This window comes from Symsagittifera roscoffensis, chromosome 7, assembly GCF_963678635.1.
Source record: "Symsagittifera roscoffensis chromosome 7, txSymRosc1.1, whole genome shotgun sequence".
Lineage (NCBI taxonomy): Eukaryota > Metazoa > Xenacoelomorpha > Acoela > Convolutidae > Symsagittifera > Symsagittifera roscoffensis.
In genome coordinates, this window is record NC_087068.1 from 875,212 (window position 1) to 896,610 (window position 21,399).

At 36.5% G+C, this 21,399-nt stretch overlaps 1 protein-coding gene across 1 annotated transcript in view; it reads left to right on the forward strand.

Moving 5' to 3' along the window:
- LOC134851663 (uncharacterized) overlaps positions 1-19,466 on the forward strand; it is a gene marked incomplete at its 5' end in the record, with an annotated part of 30,229 nt that extends 10,763 nt beyond the window's left edge. Inside the window, 4 exon segments of the mRNA XM_063867845.1 lie at positions 55-482; positions 16,956-17,537; positions 18,333-18,643; positions 19,250-19,466. Of these exon segments, the coding sequence (XP_063723915.1) occupies positions 55-482; positions 16,956-17,537; positions 18,333-18,606 (1,284 nt within the window).
- Positions 19,467-21,399: the final 1,933 nt, after the last annotated feature.

Genomic DNA, 21,399 nt, shown 5'->3' on the forward strand with positions numbered 1-21,399 from the left:
TATCATAACTAGCGCATTTACAAGAAAAATAGTTACTAAGTTGTTTGTTTTAAGGTGTTGGGAAGGGGCAAAAGACCGCTGTCCGCGCAATATGGCAGACTCATCAAAGACAAGAAATGCTCGAGTTTTCATACAACTCAAAGTATCCAAAATTCTCTTCATAATCAAAACGCCGCCAAGAAAAATATGCAACAGCCGCACAACCAGAAAGTATCTGATAAATATTGCTTGGGTGGAGTAAAAATTGGCGAAAAGGGTAAGAGTTCTGAGTTAGTGACTGGAAAAGAGAAAGCTAAAGTAAAGACGCCAACAGGAGGAAGTAGCAACCATCTGCAGATGTTGCTTCAGTCGAAGAAAAGGAGCAGACAGGCAATGAAAAATAAAAGCAGTGGTTTTAAAAAGGAACACAATGTCAAGTCTAACGAGAAGCCAGACGCAAGTGGTGTTAGCTGTGTGGAAGTTAAGAAATCGGCTGCTAATGGGTTTGTTTAATTTTGGCCAAATTCACTTAATAAGTGTCAATGAACGAATAGAAGACACTTATTTAAGGCGTGTCCTTTTATTTTTTTCAGAAAAAGTCTGAAAAATTGTACGCGCTTGAGATTTCCCTCAGTTGGTGTAGGGAAAACTTGTTTATAAAATTCGAATATTGAATTGAATAAGATATATAAATAGATAGAATAGAATAATGTATATAGAGTTAACGTTTCCAGATTGAATAAAGATTGAATAGATTCACAAATGTTTTTAACTTGATTTCACATCTCAGGCTTTCGCAACTGGCGGTTTCACATTCTCAAGTGACAAACGATTAGGCTGGTGAGATTTGTCCTTGAGTCAATTACTGCACTATAATGAATAGATAATAAGACATAGTTATATAAGATGTACATAAGTAACTAGAATAGAGTGAGGTACCGAAGGTCGCCTCATGACATTTCCCCCTCTTGAGGAAAATTTATCAAAGTATACATTTTTGACAGTATTGGATATAATGATAAGACACTATTGCACTCGTTGAGGATGGGCCCAAACGAACCAGAAAACAAAATAGAACAAAGTTTTACGCACAAGGATTATTCTCATGTTCTTCAATTCTGATTCTTTCAAACGGGGTAGTTTGTTCTTTAGTTCTCGGGAAAGTCAACTGGGCTCCTTTTCGAACAATTGGGATGAATGGTGTAGTATGCGTCGCTTCTCGGACTGGTAATTGGGGCAAAGACTCGATGGGCACGGATTCCGTGACATTCTTAACCGAATGACGAAGGGGATCGCCGAAAAACCTCGTCGGTTTCTTTGACCGTCCGGAGGATCGGGTAGTCACTCTTAGCTTGATCAGTAGCCTCCGCGTGATCTGTAGTTGCCGCATCCTGAACTGTAACATGTGAATCATCCCCTGACGTCTGTGGCCTTGATTGGGTGGACGAATCAAGAGGCGTTGCTAAAGCTCCTGTTGATGAAGTCCCAGTGGGGCTCGTCGGCGGTTGCGCAATTGTAATTTGTGGCGTCGCATCTGCTGGAGCCAATCTCTGAGGCGCGGAACCGGGTGCCTCCACCAACTCAAGCTGTGGTCCAGTTATTAATGAGTCCTCACTTGACGACTCTGCCGTCAAATCGATCACTTTACCCTTAGAAGGTTCGCTGGTTTGCCTCTGAACTGGAAAAGTAGATGGCTGAGATTGAGGGCGAGGAGCAATCCGTCTTTGGAGTCTCTCTCCCACTCTGCCAGGCGTAGCTGAAAACTTAGGGAGGTTAGAATTATATCTTAGACTTAAGTGATTTTTCCGATAGACTTTTCCTTGGTCAGTAATGTAAGTGTGGTCCGTAACACGAGTAATCTTGATTTTAGCTAGTTTGAATAGAGGTTTTCCCGATTTTCGATCAAGCGATTTTCGAAAGATTTTGACTCTTAGAGGATCTTGCAAAATTAGTTTTTCTAATTTACGTGTTTTTGAGAGTCTTTTTGGCCTCGATGGCGACGGCATATTCATTCGTTGAGAATGCGAGAGGGCTGGTGCTGATGTGTCTCGAACGTTGTCATAAAAGCGTAGTGTTCCCTTTGTGATCCCCGATTTCAGCGAGTTTGCAAGGTCACTACTTCGAGCGGTCAATTCGCGGAGAAGCTCGTGTCCCTGTTGCGGAGGCACATTTCGTTTCCATTGTTTCCAGACGTTAGCCGCCTTAGCGAGGTTCTCCAGGGCCTTGTATGGCTGACTTTCCGCCACTAGATTGCCCTCACCAAAAAGTAGCTTGAATCTACAGGGAATTTCCGGACTGTGCGAAGCTCCTCTGGGTACAACTTTGGCCCTATCGCGGCTGTAGTCTTTACTTGAACGCTGCTCCGGTGTTAAGAGGTTTCGCTCCAGTCCTTGCGCTGAAGTAGGAGAATGAACAACATTATCACGCGCTATTGAAAACTCAGTATTAGGCTTTCTACCATAATGTAACTCAAAAGGAGACATTTTTAACGTAGAATGTTTGGTTTTTCGAATATCGTCAATGATTTGTTGTAAAGTCGACTTCAAGCTTTTAAAATTAGGATCTAATTTCTCTGTTCCCAACTTTCGTTTAATGGTCGGAATCGACCGTTCAACCAGCCCACAACTTCGATGATCCCCCACCGCTGTGAGGATATGTTTTATACCTCTACTTTTGCAAAATTCTTTAACAACATCAGAGTTGAACCCAGAGCCATGATCTGTCCTAATGCTTTCCGGTATACAATGATTACGAATGTACGATCGCGAAAATTTGACTACTTTTTTCGCACTTGTAGTCTTAGTTAACATCACCGAAGGGTATTTGGAAAAACAATCTATTGCGACTAAAATATAGATTTTTCCCTTCTTGTCATCTATTAACGGACCCGCAAAATGTCGGATTCTGTTCTGGATTCGGAGCTGACAACGGTGGTAGTGGCTTAGCAGAGTTATAAGTCGTTGAAGTTTTGATATTCTTACCAAATAAGGTACACTCCGGGCACTTTTCACAGATATTAACTATCTGGCGATTGAGAAATGGCCACCATACGTATTCCGAAGCGTCCATCATAGCCGCCTGTCCAGGATGCGAACGGTGAAGTCGAGTCAGAATGGCACTCCGTAATTGCTCGGGTATGGCCAATTTGTTATCTATTAGAACACAATTGTTCACTACCGCCGCCTTCGTCCAGAATTGGGCCATGTATGCCCCCAGTTTGTTGAAGGATTGTACGTCCTTGTTAATGATCGCTGTCCTCATCGGTCCGAGAAATGGGTCTTCTCCTGTCAGTTCTACCAGCAGGTCAACGTCAAACAGTCCTGGTAATCCGACCACTTTCTTCTTGTCCGGTGTGACCAGTGGTTTGCGATTTTTGATGGCATTAACTCCCATTCTGATTGCCTCCCCCTGTCTGGCCTGTTTGTTCTGCCTCTGCCTTCGGCACTTGTCTAGAAACTGGGCAAGGGCCTTTCGTGTAGACTGTCCGCGAGCGACCACAAAACGGTCTCGTGAATGTCTCATCCTGGCAAGATTTCGGGCTCGAATTTGGTCAATACGGCTTCGGCGAATCATAGTTATTTCTTGACAGTCCGGGTCTTTGTTGACTCGAGGTACGAAAAATAGGGGAACTGGTAGAAAATTTTTCAACAAAGTTGAGGAGATTTGCTTGTTCAAGCGTGTTTGCGAAGTCGATAGTGTTAGTAGAAGTAATAGAGTTATTTAGAGTAGAGTTAAGAGTAGCATTTTCAGAGAGGTTATTTGAATCTTCCTTAGCGTGAATTGATTCTGAGATAAGGTCGGAGACAATGAGTTTGATCAAAAACTTCCGGTTTAGCGTATCTCATTTGCATACTGAGCTGTGATTGGTCGAACCGACCAGAGCATGGAAAGTCGACCTCTCGCGGCGAGAATGTAAAGTTACGATTTTGCATACTAGTCTGTGATTGACTGAGAGCATGATTTAACGCCCTCTAGCGGTGAGAAATCGTGACTAGAAATTAACATATCCTTTAGGGATTGGTTAACAAGTTGGTTATTAAACGCGACGCCCTCTAGCGACGACGAACGAAACTGATTGCAAATATCTGATTGGTGATGTGAAACAACCAATGATTGGTCCACCGCTTTAGTTAAGAGGTGGCTAATAGCGCCTCCAACACTACCGAACTTTTTGATTGGTCGAAATCGGTTATAATATGAAACTTGCCCCACAGGCACTATTTGAGGTCTGGACGGAGTACTGATCGAGTTTAAAGAATTATGAAAAGCTTGAATAGATTTAATGACAAATAATTCATCATGCGATGACGGTAAAGGTGCTTCAAAAGTCGGGTGTCTTGACGTATAGTCTGCAATACCTAGAGAGGAACCTGGCACATGTTCACTCTGATAATCGAACGGAATGAGACGATCCGCCCAACGAGATAGTCGTGACTGATAAGATTTGTTGCCATACGTTTCGTTGAGAGCTGGAATTATAGCCTTATGATCAGTTAAGATAACAAAGCGCTTACCAAGTAAGTATCTACGAAAATGTTCGCACGCCCACACAATGGCCAGAAACTCTAACTCGTTGGTACTATATTTGAGTTCCGCGGAGTTAAGAAATCTAGAGGCAAACGCTATCAGGGCCCAGATATTCGGTTCCACTTCCTGTTCCAAACAAGCTCCTAATCCGCTGTGACTCGGGTCACATTTAACTCGAGAAGCTTTTGAGGCATCATGGTGAAACAAGTTAGGGATGTTTGCAATGAGGTCTAAAGTTTTCTGAAAAGCACTAACTTGCTCTTCCCCCCACAAAAAGGATTTCTTATTCTCCGCTTTTAAGGATGCTCTGAACGCAACTGTATACTTATGCAAATCCGAAATGAAACGTTGAAGATGATTGAGAGTCCCCATAAATGATCTTAATTGCTTAAGAGTTTTCGGTGGCATCAGTGATTTGATAGCCTCTATTTTCGAGAATTTCGGGGCGTAACCGTTTTCATCGATTTCGTACCCTAACCAGACTAACTTGTTAACTGAGAACTCACATTTGCTAAGTTTCAATGCCCATCCTTCCTCGTTCAATCGATCCATGACTTTTCCTTTAGTGACAACCAGTATATCATCAAGGTAACAGATAACACCTTCTAATCCTTGTAACGTACAGTCCATCGCTTTTTGGAATTCTGTGGGCATATCCGTCAATCCGTAGAAACCAGCCTTGAAACGATATGTGCCTGTTGCTTCTCCACACAAAATACTTTAAGTTACAATGGTTACTGGTTAGATTCGATAAAGGTAATTGTTTAAAAGCATATTTAAGGTCAAGAGAAGTAAACCACACTTTCCCAGATGTGTCTAGTGATGATTTGAGCCGCCGAGTCAATCAATTCATGCATATTAGGCATTTGGTATTTGTTTTGCCAGATTTGAGCATTCATTGGTTTAGCCTTAAGTGCAAGTTTTATTGACCCGTCTTTCTTGCACTTAACACATGGGCGCGACAAAATGATCCGTAGTACACTTTTCTAATTTTTCAATATGTTTGTCTTTGATTAACTTTTTAATCTCAGCCGTGACTCGATCTTGTAAATGGATAGGGACTTTTCGGCTTTTAACTTGCCTAGGTATCAAAGGATTTTTGAAATTAGTGAATACTTCATAGTTTTTCGACCTCCCCAGCCTGCTGAACACATTAGAGTACCTTTTGACAAAATGCTCCTTCCAGAACTGAGAGGTCGGATCCAAATCCTGCACATCTTCCGCAAAGCTAACTTCCGCCGGTCCTCGTTGCACCGTTTCAATTCCCAATTGCTCATGAAGGTTCAGTCCGAGTAAATTCCGAGTACGATTTTCGGACACCAAGAAACACGCATTTTCGATTTTCCATCCTTTCGACGTAATCGGAATTTTTAGCGATCCGAACAGTTTAATTGGGTTTTTATTATAGTCAACATAAGTAACACCTACTGGATATCTCGCGATGTCCTTAAACTTAACGTTTGGAAGTCGCCTCATCAGTATTTCCGCCGTCTTCTTGTTCAAAAATGACACAGGACTGTCTGTGTCCATCGTAGCATAAAAGAAAGAGTTGCCAGAACGTAGTTGAATACTGAGGCTCCTTGGTTGTCCTCCCGCTGCCTTCAAAAGTTCTACATTGTTGATTTGTACAATATCAATTGCCATAACTCCATATTCCGGTTCACTGTCACCGTTTACGTCAATTAGGTTACACTCTTGATCGGAAAGTGTCTCATCATGTTGCACCATTTTAACACGTCGCTTTCTAGTGTTACACACTTGAGCAAAATGACCCTTCTTTTTACACGCATTGCAAGTAGCTTCTCTGGCCGGACACGACCGACGGTGTTCGAGGGAAAATGGATTACCGCAAAAGTAACTTGGCTTATTTTGACATTGACGTTGATTGGAACGATTAAAACCTCCACCTCGACTGCTGTTTCCTTGATTCTTAAATTGCTGCACCGAAGAAGTCGGCTCTTGTTTGACTCGAATAGAACTGGCATTAGTAGATATAGTGTTGTTATGCGGGAGTAATTTCTGAAATTGCTCTGATGTCTTAGCCCCTTTCTCATTCTCCAACGCCAATTGCAGAGTATCATCAAGATTAGCCTTCGCTCTGATTAGTTGCCGTTGGACCACCACATCCCGAATGCGACCAATAAATAAGTCCTTCAACGTGGCACTTTCTTGATCGAGCGGCCAATTACACAACGCGGTTTGAGCGCTAAGTGTGGCATAGAATGAGGAAAATTAATCATTCTCCTGCATGAATTTTGTATTATACAACTTGATTCTTTCGACTGTGTAGTCCCGCTCCGCCTTAAAGAGATCTTCACAGCATTTGTGAAAATCAATGAAGGAACACGTATTGAGGTCCAGTTGAGGGTAAGAATCCAAAAATCGCTTCTTTCCCTCATTTCCCAATGCGAAGAAGAGTCAAGATTTCAGACGCGCCTCAGCCTCATGGTAACACCAATTATGTCCAATGCGAGGTCCTTTCCTCCTCCTCTCTTGATTATACTTGTCAATCCTTCTATTAGCTGCTGCAACTCGAAGGTTCCTGTTGGCTATATCTGCTGCATTTTCATCAATCCCCGGGGCTTCGGGTAAGGTTCATCAACCAACTCTGCTGGAACAACTAGCACCTCCCCCGGTGAAATATTGTCTTTAAGACTAACGGCCAAGAAAAACTGTCCCACCCAAGTCTCCCAAATGAAAGGTGGGTTAACCGATGTTTTGGCCCAAAAGGGTGGTATACCGAGTAGGTCAGGCCTGTATTCATTCACAGGAACTGCTGGCTGCGCCATGAGATTTCCCTCAGTTGGTGTAGGGAAAACTTGTTTATAAAATTCGAATACTGAATTAATTAAGATATATAAATAGATAGAATAGAATAATGTATATAGAGTTAACGTTTCCAGATTGAATAGATTCACAAAATGTTTTTAACTTGATTTCACATCTCAGGCTTTCGCAACTGGCGGTTTCACATTCTCAAGTGACAAACGATTAGGCTGGTGAGATTTGTCCTTGAGTCAATTACTGCACTATAATGAATAGATAATAAGACATAGTTATATAAGATATACATAAGTAAATAGAATAGAGTGAGGTACCGAAGGTCGCCTCATGGCAACGCTCCAATTTGAATGCGATTTTTGATTTGTTTTCAGTTCGATTCAAATTCATTTGCTGAATTGAAGGTAAATTACGGTCTCCCAATGCAAGTGTGTAATCGCTTGAAAAAGCGCCAATGATCTTTAGGTCAGAGGATGGATTTCAATACCTTTTGATTTCCCTGCGGAACACAAAAATATTTTTTGATCAATTATCTCAAATTGGGTTAGCTGTATGGAAAAACTGTCAATTAGAAAAGTTTCTTGAAATTAAACCTGTTGTATTTTTTTTTCGTTTCTCAAATTCGTTGACATTTTTTCAACTTTGTGAAAGCTAGATTTTACACAGGTGAGAGCAGGTGTATTGCAACTGGTGCAAGACTTTTTTCTGGCAAAAATTTTGTTCATAGGACGTATGTGCAGGCCTCGCATAGGGCTCAACTCCTTAGAGCCTTTATCGGAAGGAAGTTTAGTGCAGCAGGTGTATTTTGAGCCTGTTTAAAGTTATCTTGGTTCTAAAATCAACAATTGCAAAGTAGAACAGATTTCAGTGTATTTCTATTTCGCTCACAAAGTTTAGTCACCGTTAGTTGAATCCTTTGAAGGGTGGTAAAATTTTCTTCTGCGTATAATTCTCGACTTGTTAGTATGAATTAAATTCGAAGCAAAAGTTAGAAACTTCGGGAAAATTTTTCGTCTAGTTTGCCATGCTGGCTTTAAGTGTCAATGATCGAAGAGAAGACACTTATTTAGTTGATGTTTTGATTTTTTAAAAAGTTTAATTAAGTTCATTTGATAAAAGCAAGGAGAATTGCGCTTTCTAATTCGTAGAGTGCAAATGGTGAGAAATGGCGTAAATGATTTAAATATCAAGCTCAGTTTGTAGTTTTCCAAGTGCAATAAAGTGGGATATTTTATCCGAAAAAGTGTGAATCATAAAAGCTTTTTCAATTCAAAGAACTATTACTATTTTGTTTTCTTCGACAAATTAAACGTTTTTTTATTTCCTTGATATTTGTCGAGATTCGTTGGTTTTTTGAGCTTCTTTTTTCTTAATAATTACACTTGCGAGCTTTTCCGAGCGAAAAGCAAAAAGAATTGCGCTTTCTAATTCGTAAAGTGGAAACGGTGAGTAACGGTGTAAATGATTTAAATGAGTAGCTCAGTTTGTAGTTTTCTCAGTGGAATAAAAAAACTATTCGCCCAGTTTTCTATTTTTGGGATATTTTATCCGAAAAAGTATGAATCATGAAAGATTTTTCAATTCAAAGAGCTATTTTTTTTTCGAGAAATTAAACGTTTTTTTCGTTGATTCTTTTTTGGAATTTGTTGGTTTTTGAGCTTCTTTATTTCTTAATAAATACACGTGCGAGCTTTTGCGAGCGAAAAGCAAGAAGAATTGCGCTTTCTTATTCGTAAAGTGAAAACGGTGAGTAGCGGTGTAAATGAATTAAATGAGTAGCTCAGTTTGTAGTTTTCTCAGTGGAATTTAAAAAAATATTCGCCCAGTTTTCTATTTTTGGGATATTTTATCCGAAAAAGTATGAATCATGAAAGATTTTTCAATTCAAAGAGCTATTACTTTTTTTTCGAGAAATTAAACGTTTTTTCCTTGATTCTTTTTTGGAATTTGTTGGTTTTTGAGCTTCTTTATTTCTTAATAAATACACGTGCCATCTTTTGCGAGCGAAAAGCAAGAAGAATTGCGCTTTCTAAATCGTAAAGTGGAATTGGTGAGTAACGGTGTAAATGATTTAAATGAGTAGCTCAGTTTGTAGATTTCTCAGTGGAATAAAAAAACTATTCGCCCAGTTTTCTATTTTTGGGATATTTTATCCGAAAAAGTATGAATCATGAAAGATTTTTCAATTCAAAGAGCTATTTTTTTTTCGAGAAATTAAACGTTTTTTTCGTTGATTCTTTTTTGGAATTTGTTGGTTTTTGAGCTTCTTTATTTCTTAATAAATACACGTGCGAGCTTTTGCGAGCGAAAAGCAAGAAGAATTGCGCTTTCTTATTCGTAAAGTGAAAACGGTGAGTAACGGTGTAAATGAATTAAATGAGTAGCTCAGTTTGTAGTTTTCTCAGTGGAATTTAAAAAAATATTCGCCCAGTTTTCTATTTTTGGGATATTTTATCCGAAAAAGTATGAATCATGAAAGATTTTTCAATTCAAAGAGCTATTACTTTTTTTTCGAGAAATTAAACGTTTTTTCCTTGATTCTTTTTTGGAATTTGTTGGTTTTTGAGCTTCTTTATTTCTTAATAAATACACGTGCCATCTTTTGCGAGCGAAAAGCAAGAAGAATTGCGCTTTCTAAATCGTAAAGTGGAATTGGTGAGTAACGGTGTAAATGATTTAAATGAGTAGCTCAGTTTGTAGTTTTCTCAGTGGAATAAAAAAACTATTCGCCCAGTTTTCTATTTTTGGGATATTTTATCCGAAAAAGTATGAATCATGAAAGATTTTTCAATTCAAAGAGCTATTTTTTTTTCGAGAAATTAAACGTTTTTTTCGTTGATTCTTTTTTGGAATTTGTTGGTTTTTGAGCTTCTTTATTTCTTAATAAATACACGTGCGAGCTTTTGCGAGCGAAAAGCAAGAAGAATTGCGCTTTCTAATTCGTAAAGTGAAAACGGTGTAAATGATTTAAATGAGTAGCTCAGTTTGTAGTTTTCTCAGTGGAATTTAAAAAAAAATATTCGCCCAGTTTTCTATTTTTGGGATATTTTATCCGTAAAAGTATGAATCATGAAATATTTTTCAATTCAAAGAGCTTTTTTTTTCGAGAAATTAAACGTTTTTTTCGTTGATTCTTTTTTGGAATTTGTTGGTTTTTGAGCTTCTTTATTTCTTAATAAATACACGTGCGAGCTTTTGCGAGCGAAAAGCAAGAAGAATTGCGCTTTCTTATTCGTAAAGTGAAAACGGTGAGTAACGGTGTAAATGAATTAAATGAGTAGCTCAGTTTGTAGTTTTCTCAGTGGAATTTAAAAAAAATATTCGCCCAGTTTTCTATTTTTGGGATATTTTATCCGAAAAAGTGTGAGTCATGAAAGATTTTTCAATTCAAAGAGCTATTACTTTTTTTTCGAGAAATTAAAAGTTTTTTCCTTGATTCTTTTTTGGAATTTGTTGGTTTTTGAGCTTCTTTAATTCTTAATAAATACACGTGCCATCTTTTGCGAGCGAAAAGCAAGAAGAATTGCGCTTTCTAAATCGTAAAGTGGAATTGGTGAGTAACGGTGTAAATGATTTAAATGAGTAGCTCAGTTTGTAGTTTTCTCAGTGGAATAAAAAAACTATTCGCCCAGTTTTCTATTTTTGGGATATTTTATCCGAAAAAGTATGAATCATGAAAGATTTTTCAATTCAAAGAGCTATTTTTTTTTCGAGAAATTAAACGTTTTTTTCGTTGATTCTTTTTTGGAATTTTTTGGTTTTTGAGCTTCTTTATTTCTTAATAAATACACGTGCGAGCTTTTGCGAGCGAAAAGCAAGAAGAATTGCGCTTTCTAATTCGTAAAGTGAAAACGGTGTAAATGATTTAAATGAGTAGCTCAGTTTGTAGTTTTCTCAGTGGAATTAAAAAAAAATATTCGCCCAGTTTTCTATTTTTGGGATATTTTATCCGAAAAAGTATGAATCATGAAATATTTTTCAATTCAAAGAGCTATTTTTTTTCGAGAAATTAAACGTTTTTTTCGCTGATTCTTTTTTGGAATTTGTTGGTTTTTGAGCTTCTTTATTTCTTAATAAATACACGTGCGAGCTTTTGCGAGCGAAAAGCAAGAAGAATTGCGCTTTCTTATTCGTAAAGTGAAAACGGTGAGTAACGGTGTAAATGAATTAAATGAGTAGCTCAGTTTGTAGTTTTCTCAGTCTCAGTGGAATTTAAAAAAAATATTCGCCCAGTTTTCTATTTTTGGGATATTTTATCCGAAAAAGTGTGAGTCATGAAAGATTTTTCAATTCAAAGAGCTATTACTTTTTTTTCGAGAAATTAAACGTTTTTTCCTTGATTCTTTTTTGGAATTTGTTGGTTTTTGAGCTTCTTTATTTCTTAATAAATACACGTGCCATCTTTTGCGAGCGAAAAGCAAAAAGAATTGCGCTTTCTAATTCGTAAAGTGGAAACGGTGAGTAACGGTGTAAATGATTTAAATGAGTAGCTCAGTTTGTAGTTTTCTCAGTGGAATAAAAAAACTATTCGCCCAGTTTTCTATTTTTGGGATATTTTATCCGAAAAAGTATGAATCATGAAAGATTTTTCAATTCAAAGAGCTATTTTTTTTTTCGAGAAATTAAACGTTTTTTTCGTTGATTCTTTTTTGGAATTTGTTGGTTTTTGAGCTTCTTTATTTCTTAATAAATACACGTGCGAGCTTTTGCGAGCGAAAAGCAAGAAGAATTGCGCTTTCTAATTCGTAAAGTGAAAACGGTGAGTAACGGTGTAAATGATTTAAATGAGTAGCTCAGTTTGTAGTTTTCTCAGTGGAATTAAAAAAAAATATTCGCCCAGTTTTCTATTTTTGGGATATTTTATCCGAAAAAGTGTGAGTCATGAAATATTTTTCAATTCAAAGAGCTATTTTTTTTTCGAGAAATTAAACGTTTTTTCCTTGATTCTTTTTTGGAATTTGTTGGTTTTTGAGCTTCTTTATTTCTTAATAAATACACGTGCCATCTTTTGCGAGCGAAAAGCAAAAAGAATTGCGCTTTCTAATTCGTAAAGTGGAAACGGTGAGTAACGGTGTAAATGATTTAAATGAGTAGCTCAGTTTGTAGTTTTCTCAGTGGAATAAAAAAACTATTCGCCCAGTTTTCTATTTTTGGGATATTTTATCCGAAAAAGTATGAATCATGAAAGATTTTTCAATTCAAAGAGCTATTTTTTTTCGAGAAATTAAACGTTTTTTTCGTTGATTCTTTTTTGGAATTTGTTGGTTTTTGAGCTTCTTTATTTCTTAATAAATACACGTGCGAGCTTTTGCGAGCGAAAAGCAAGAAGAATTGCGCTTTCTAATTCGTAAAGTGAAAACGGTGAGTAACGGTGTAAATGATTTAAATGAGTAGCTCAGTTTGTAGTTTTCTCAGTGGAATTAAAAAAAAATATTCGCCCAGTTTTCTATTTTTGGGATATTTTATCCGAAAAAGTGTGAGTCATGAAAGATTTTTCAATTCAAAGAGCTATTACTTTTTTTTCGAGAAATTAAACGTTTTTTCCTTGATTCTTTTTTGGAATTTGTTGGTTTTTGAGCTTCTTTATTTCTTAATAAATACACGTGCGAGCTTTTGCGAGCGAAAAGCAAGAAGAATTGCGCTTTCTTATTCGTAAAGTGAAAACGGTGAGTAACGGTGTAAATGATTTAAATGAGTAGCTCAGTTTGTAGTTTTCTCAGTGGAATTAAAAAAAAAATATTCGCCCAGTTTTCTATTTTTGGGATATTTTATCCGAAAAAGTGTGAGTCATGAAAGATTTTTCAATTCAAAGAACTATTACTTTTTTTTCGAGAAATTAAACGTTTTTTCCTTGATTCTTTTTTGGAATTTGTTGGTTTTTGAGCTTCTTTATTTCTTAATAAAAACACGTGCCATCTTTTGCGAGCGAAAAGCAAAAAGAATTGCGCTTTCTAATTCGTAAAGTGGAAACGGTGAGTAACGGTGTAAATGGTTTAAATGAGTAGCTCAGTTTGTAGTTTTCTCAGTGGAATAAAAAAACTATTCGCCCAGTTTTCTATTTTTGGGATATTTTATCCGAAAAAGTATGAATCATGAAAGATTTTTCAATTCAAAGAGCTATTTTTTTTTCGAGAAATTAAACGTTTTTTTCGTTGATTCTTTTTTGGAATTTGTTGGTTTTTGAGCTTCTTTATTTCTTAATAAATACACGTGCGAGCGAAAAGCAAGAAGAATTGCGCTTTCTAATTCGTAAAGTGAAAACGGTGAGTAACGGTGTAAATGATTTAAATGAGTAGCTCAGTTTGTAGTTTTCTCAGTGGAATTAAAAAAATATATTCGCCCAGTTTTCTATTTTTGGGATATTTTATCCGAAAAAGTGTGAGTCATGAAAGATTTTTCAATTCAAAGAGCTATTACTTTTTTTCGAGAAATTAAACGTTTTTTCCTTGATTCTTTTTTGGAATTTGTTGGTTTTTGAGCTTCTTTATTTCTTAATAAATACACGTGCGAGCTTTTGCGAGCGAAAAGCAAGAAGAATTGCGCTTTCTTATTCGTAAAGTGAAAACGGTGAGTAACGGTGTAAATGAATTAAATGAGTAGCTCAGTTTGTAGTTTTCTCAGTGGAATTTAAAAAAAATATTCGCCCAGTTTTCTATTTTTGGGATATTTTATCCGAAAAAGTGTGAGTCATGAAAGATTTTTCAATTCAAAGAGCTATTACTTTTTTTTCGAGAAATTAAACATTTTTTCCTTGATTCTTTTTTGGAATTTATTGGTTTTTGAGCTTCTTTATTTCTTAATAAATACACGTGCCATCTTTTGCGAGCGAAAAGCAAAAAGAATTGCGCTTTCTAATTCGTAAAGTGGAAACGGTGAGTAACGGTGTAAATGATTTAAATGAGTAGCTCAGTTTGCAGTTTTCTCAGTGGAATAAAAAAACTATTCGCCCAGTTTTCTATTTTTGGGATATTTTATCCGAAAAAGTATGAATCATGAAAGATTTTTCAATTCAAAGAGCTATTTTTTTTTCGAGAAATTAAACGTTTTTTTCGTTGATTCTTTTTTGGAATTTGTTGGTTTTTGAGCTTCTTTATTTCTTAATAAATACACGTGCGAGCTTTTGCGAGCGAAAAGCAAGAAGAATTGCGCTTTCTAATTCGTAAAGTGAAAACGGTGAGTAACGGTGTAAATGATTTAAATGAGTAGCTCAGTTTGTAGTTTTCTCAGTGGAATTTAAAAAAAATATTCGCCCAGTTTTCTATTTTTGGGATATTTTATCCGAAAAAGTGTGAGTCATGAAAGATTTTTCAATTCAAAGAGCTATTACTTTTTTTTCGAGAAATTAAACGTTTTTTCCTTGATTCTTTTTTGGAATTTGTTGGTTTTTGAGCTTCTTTATTTCTTAATAAATACACGTGCCATCTTTTGCGAGCGAAAAGTAAAAAGAATTGCGCTTTCTAATTCGTAAAGTGGAAACGGTGAGTAACGGTGTAAATGATTTAAATGAGTAGCTCAGTTTGTAGTTTTCTCAGTGGAATTTAAAAAAATATTCGCCCAGTTTTCTATTTTTGGGATATTTTATCCGAAAAAGTGTGAGTCATGAAAGATTTTTCAATTCAAAGAGCTATTACTTTTTTTTCGAGAAATTAAACGTTTTTTCCTTGATTCTTTTTTGGAATTTGTTGGTTTTTGAGCTTCTTTATTTCTTAATAAATACACGTGCGAGCTTTTGCGAGCGAAAAGCAAGAAGAATTGCGCTTTCTTATTCGTAAAGTGAAAACGGTGAGTAACGGTGTAAATGAATTAAATGAGTAGCTCAGTTTGTAGTTTTCTCAGTGGAATTTAAAAAAAATATTCGCCCAGTTTTCTATTTTTGGGATATTTTATCCGAAAAAGTGTGAGTCATGAAAGATTTTTCAATTCAAAGAGCTATTACTTTTTTTTCGAGAAATTAAACGTTTTTTCCTTGATTCTTTTTTGGAATTTGTTGGTTTTTGAGCTTCTTTATTTCTTAATAAATACACGTGCCATCTTTTGCGAGCGAAAAGCAAAAAGAATTGCGCTTTCTAATTCGTAAAGTGGAAACGGTGAGTAACGGTGTAAATGATTTAAATGAGTAGCTCAGTTTGTAGTTTTCTCAGTGGAATAAAAAAACTATTCGCCCAGTTTTCTATTTTTGGGATATTTTATCCGAAAAAGTGTGAGTCATGAAAGATTTTTCAATTCAAAGAGCTATTACTTTTTTTTCGAGAAATTAAACGTTTTTTCCTTGATTCTTTTTTGGAATTTGTTGGTTTTTGAGCTTCTTTATTTCTTAATAAATACACGTGCCATCTTTTGCGAGCGAAAAGCAAAAAGAATTGCGCTTTCTAATTCGTAAAGTGGAAACGGTGAGTAACGGTGTAAATGATTTAAATGAGTAGCTCAGTTTGTAGTTTTCTCAGTGGAATAAAAAAACTATTCGCCCAGTTTTCTATTTTTGGGATATTTTATCCGAAAAAGTATGAATCATGAAAGATTTTTCAATTCAAAGAGCTTTTTTTTTCGAGAAATTAAACGTTTTTTTCGTTGATTCTTTTTTGGAATTTGTTGGTTTTTGAGCTTCTTTATTTCTTAATAAATACACGTGCGAGCTTTTGCGAGCGAAAAGCAAGAAGAATTGCGCTTTCTAATTCGTAAAGTGAAAACGGTGAGTAACGGTGTAAATGATTTAAATGAGTAGCTCAGTTTGTAGTTTTCTCAGTGGAATTTAAAAAAAATATTCGCCCAGTTTTCTATTTTTGGGATATTTTATCCGAAAAAGTGTGAGTCATGAAATATTTTTCAATTCAAAGAGCTATTACTTTTTTTTCGAGAAATTTAACGTTTTTTCCTTGATTCTTTTTTGGAATTTGTTGGTTTTTGAGCTTCTTTATTTCTTAATAAATACACGTGCCATCTTTTGCGAGCGAAAAGCAAGAAGAATTGCGCTTTCTAAATCGTAAAGTGGAATTGGTGAGTAACGGCGTAAATGATTTAAATATCAAGCTCAGTTTGTAGTTTTCTCAGTGGAACAAAAAAAAACTATTCACCCAGTTTTCTCTTTGGGATATTTTATTCGAAAAAATGTGAACCATAAAAGATTTTTCAATTTCAAAAAGCTAGTTTTTTTTTCTTCGTTCAATCAAACCTTTTTTCTAAATTTCCTTGACATTTTTCGAGATTCGTTGGTTTTTTTAGCTTCTTTGTTTCTTAATTTTTTTTGACTTGCGAGCTCTTGCGAGATGGATTGTTTAATTTTGGGAGAGGGTTTTTACGCTGCTGGATTGTTTCATTTTGTTTTCTGATCCGCTGATGGTTTTTGTTTGTAATTCATTGTCAGTAGTGCAAAGCGCTACTTCGCCTGTGTTCCAAATAGTAAATTCAAGTTGGCCGTCGACAAAATACTGATTTGATAGCTGCCTTTAATTTAAAGTTGACTTTTGTATATTGTTGGTTTGTGTAAAAGATCGATCATACAGTCATACAGAGACTTCGATCTTTCTCTTCTCGAAGCCTGTAAACAAAAGAATATCTGATCGGTAATATCTCATTCAACAGTTTCTATCACTCATCATAATAACAATTTCAAGTTCAATCTATGCAGAATTAATTTTCAGAGAGAAATAAAAAATAATTTTGTCGTTTAGCCAAGTGACAGCAGCAGCCGAATGGGGATTGAGTGAGAATGAAAAAGACAGGCCCTACATGCCAGACCTAAGTGAGTCATCATCCTCATCTGGCTCAGAATCCGATTCCAGCTCAGAAAACGAAGCCAGTGGAGCCAGGACTTGGAACCCTTCGCCTTCCAAGGTACAAAAATTACAACAACAGCAAAATAAGAAGCAGTTCAAGCAAAAAGATAAGGAAAGAGTCAAAGAACGAAAAGGATCCGGGACAAGTATTGAGTCAGGCAATTCAGAAAGAAAAGTTGTCGCGGCAATTGCGACGTCACAATTAAGCAAACAATCGACGTGCTCGAGCTCAGAGACACCTTCGATGTCATCGGCAAAGAAGACCTCGGGACAAACGGGATCAGTGAACTGCGACTCCTCGGATGCACGAGAAGAAATTGTGATTCCTTTGTCGAACTCGCTTCCTCTTTTCGAACCGGTGATGTACAAGACGATCGAGACTCCGCAGTGGAGGACTAAGTGGTTTGAACCCCTGCCTCAGAAAATGGCGGGGCTAGAAGACATGAGTGCTCCACACTACGCTCAGATGCATTCCAGGTAATAATTCAATGCTTCAAATTTTAATAGCTACCACATTCCAGACTGCAGCATCGTCTTGAGTTTGGGCCTTTTCTTGCTCTCAGCAATGCTATTGTTAGTATGGCTCGTCTTCAAACTTAATTTAGGTCTCATAATTGATGCCCGCGACACTGATCTGGGTATGATAGTGAAAATTTTGACACTAACTCATATCTGGAAGTAGTACTCCTATACCGTGGTCTAGACTATCTAGGCCTTGTGCTTATCTTCTGTCTTGATCTAGTCCCTGGTCTCAAGCGGTTCATGTATTTCGAAGTGAATTTCGATCCTGCATTCTTTACTTAATTTCTTGAACATCAGAAACTTCGGATCTGCTTAAGAATTGCCACCCCTATTAATAAAAGCAGTAAATTAGCGCTAGAGCTTTCTATTGAGACTTCTATTTTTGCTTCAATCTGATTGGTCGAAAATGCGTTATATTATTCTACTTAACAATTGCCCCCCCCCCCTTTCTTAAAAGAGGGGTTAATTGTTAAGTAGATCCGAAACTTCTCTTTGTCGTAGTTGGTGATTGTGTGCATGTCTGAAAAACAGTGTTCTTCTTTAAGTGGGCTCTCTAAAATGATTTGAAATGGATCGCACAATTTAAGTGTTGCTTCTCTAACAATACCGTAGATTTTTTTGTCATTGAATTATTCCCACATTGTCTGCTGGAGAACTTTACCTTTTGCACTAGTTTAAATGTTTGAATCATCCGCTCGATGGTGAGAACTCTGATTTGAACATGTTAACTGTTCCCTTTGCCTTATTCAGGTACGAACAAGAAGAAAGGGTGAAGATAGCTGGTCTGCAGCAGAGCAAAGCGAACAACGCTGATCAACCTTCGTCTTCCTCTGCAGTCGTGCTCGGAACATTCAGCTCTGCTGCGAGAAGAGGAGGAGGAGGAGATAAGGACAACAGAAGGGAGGAAGAGGAGGAGTTTTCGAGTTTTGAGAGGAGAGATTTTCCCCTGACTCAGAGGCAGCTGTTGGATGTGAACAAGACCATGAACACCAGACACAGCCAAGACTTCTTCGAAGTGTTATGAAAGCAAGACCTGGAGACAACCAATTGGTACCTAAAAGGTCAAAATAGCTGCTGATGCTCTCATACGCAATAAAAACAGGCGCTACAATTATTACGGGAACTTACTTAAAACATTGAACAAGACTGCTCATAAAGCAGGGTAAAGCCCTGAATGTTCCGACTGTCCCTTAATTCATATCGAATAGTTTTTGGGAAAAGAAAATATTGAAAACCTATTAACTTTGGACAATATCAAAATGTGAAATCTTGAGTCGTACAAAATTAATACGGCCGATCTGGAGGCGGAGCAATAAGCAGAATGGTCCAAGTGCAGAAAAACCGAAAAATACAACTTTTATTGGTCTATAAGGGCTAACTGATAAAATCAATTTTTAGAATCGTCAATAATAACACGAAAATGAATAAATTATGCTTTAATTGAATAATTTTATTTTGTTTTTGATTGAATGTTTTATAAGTCATTATAAGATGCATTGTTGTGGCACATGTTAAATTACGAGGTTTGCAGTGAATCAATGGATGGAATCGTTTTTAGATCGAATATCCTTGTTGAATTCTGCAACTTTTAATTCAAATAATGTTGATGATGATCTTTTGGTTGTTAGCCATTGCGTAAAATTCAAGCGAAATTAACATTGTTTCAGAATGGACTCATCCGGCAGATTGGCTGTGTTGTTATGTCATTTAAAACACCAGGAATGACAGGAAGCGAATGTTTGAATGTCGGAATGGAAGGAATAATGAAGAGTAAATGAAAGGAGAACAACTATCTTTTTATCTTTTTAATCATTATGCGCGTGGCTTTTCAGCTTGATTGTAAACGTGATGAGGTTTTCAGGTGAATTCATTTGTCCTGCTCTTTTTCTTCTTAAACTCAACTATAAGGACGACGTAAGGATAGCCGGTTCCTAAGCAAGTTGGAAAAAATGAACCACAATTATCATCTCAAAAAATTGTCGACTGAATACAAAGTGAAACAAGGTTCCTCATATAACAGGGTGGATGTTCCAACTGGACATTAAGGTAAAAAAGAACGTTTTTTGTTGATAAAATGATCGAAAGTTGATAAAATTAGGGTAGTGATATACGACTATTTTTTTTCAAACTTAGTTGCTTATATTGGTGCCCTTTTTGATGCTTATTTAGAGCTTTTTGATAGCATGTGCTCCGGTATTCGATTAGTAATAAGTTCACACAATTGATGCATATCTCCTTGTTCGTATGAACCGAAAAAAAGCTATTTGCTTCGAATATCAGAATGATGTATCTCACAATATTGAAATGCTTACTTTATAGATAACTGGGCCTTAAGCTTTGGAAGTTATTAGCTCCAAAGATAGCTTGGATGCCTTCAGTTTGTTATATTCCGAAAGATTACATGCCAAGTTTTGTCCATTTGTATTTGGTGCCACTTTTGCTGCATTGAATTGGCAATTTAAAAGCTTATGTAGCTGCTTTATTCGTGACTAGTTGTTGTCGGTTGTTAAGGATTTGTGCCCGAGCGGACTTTACGAGAGACTCTTAATCTCGAGGTCGCAGGTTTGAATCCGATACGTATCAAAAATTTACTAATTCGAGGTTGATTCTATTTTTTTTTTTCATTTTATAAAGCTGCTTTTTTAGTGTTTGCGAAGCGCAGTTTCGCCTCTGTGTTCAATTTAGAGCGGAATAGTTTGTAGCTTACTTGTGATATAACGGAAAGTATAGTTCGTTAGTTGTTCCAAATTACCAATTTTTAAACCACCATGGCATAACGAAACATTAATCACATGGATTTTTTTCATGTGCCACAGACAACCTCTTATCGATAATTTGAAAAACAAAATTACTCTCCCAAACACTAAATTACAGTAGCGAGCGTAGTTTATTCTTATGAGTGCACTTTTCAACCTAGCTACACTAAAAATGTGTTCATTTGTGGGGGCACTTTTCTTATGAGCACGATCTGTAGCCTTAAAAATTTTGTAGCATATTTTCTCTGCCTTATTTGAGGCTAGTGTTTGCCGATCGGTAAGCATCTGTGACTGAGAGGGAAAGGCGTGGCCCTTAAACATCGAGGTTACAGGTTTGAAAGATACACCTAAAATGTTTACCAGTCGAAGCTTATTTCTACTTTTTCTTATTTCATTTTGAAGAGCTGCTTTTTTGTCTTTTTCTCGCTGGTGCTTCCAACGCACAGCTTCGTTTGTGTTTAAAAGTCGAAAGTGACTGAATAAAAAACGACGCCAAGCATTTTCATCCTACTCTTTCTTTTTATTAGCCAACGTTTTAGCGCTTTTTACTAATTCGAGGCTTATTTCTACCTATTTAATAGAGCAGCTTTTGTTCTCGCTAGTGTTTGCGAAGCGCAGCTTCGCCTCTGCTTCAAAATTTGAAGCAATCAGACTGCTCTTTTCAAGACAAAATCATCAACATTCCGACTTCATTTTAAAGTATTTGAAGAAAATGAATTATCAGATTTTCAAAAACCAGATTGAGAGGTGTTGACAGTTTTTAAGACTTAATTCTCAATTCAGCTAAGACTTATTTTATCATCGGAAACGCTACGCTTAATGGCAAACTGGCAGCTGGTGAAAATTGCGAATTAATTGTCACAAATTAGCAATTTATCAATGCTCATTCCTTCACAAAAAATGATCAAGAGGAAAAGTTGTATATATCTGAAATATTTGAATTTTTTTAAATTATTTGCAGATGTTATGCAAATTCCGTCAAAAACGTTTAAAAAATAAGTCTTGAATACAGAGATGCCCCAAATCACAATATCTCCGAATTCGGAACAACAATTTAAAAT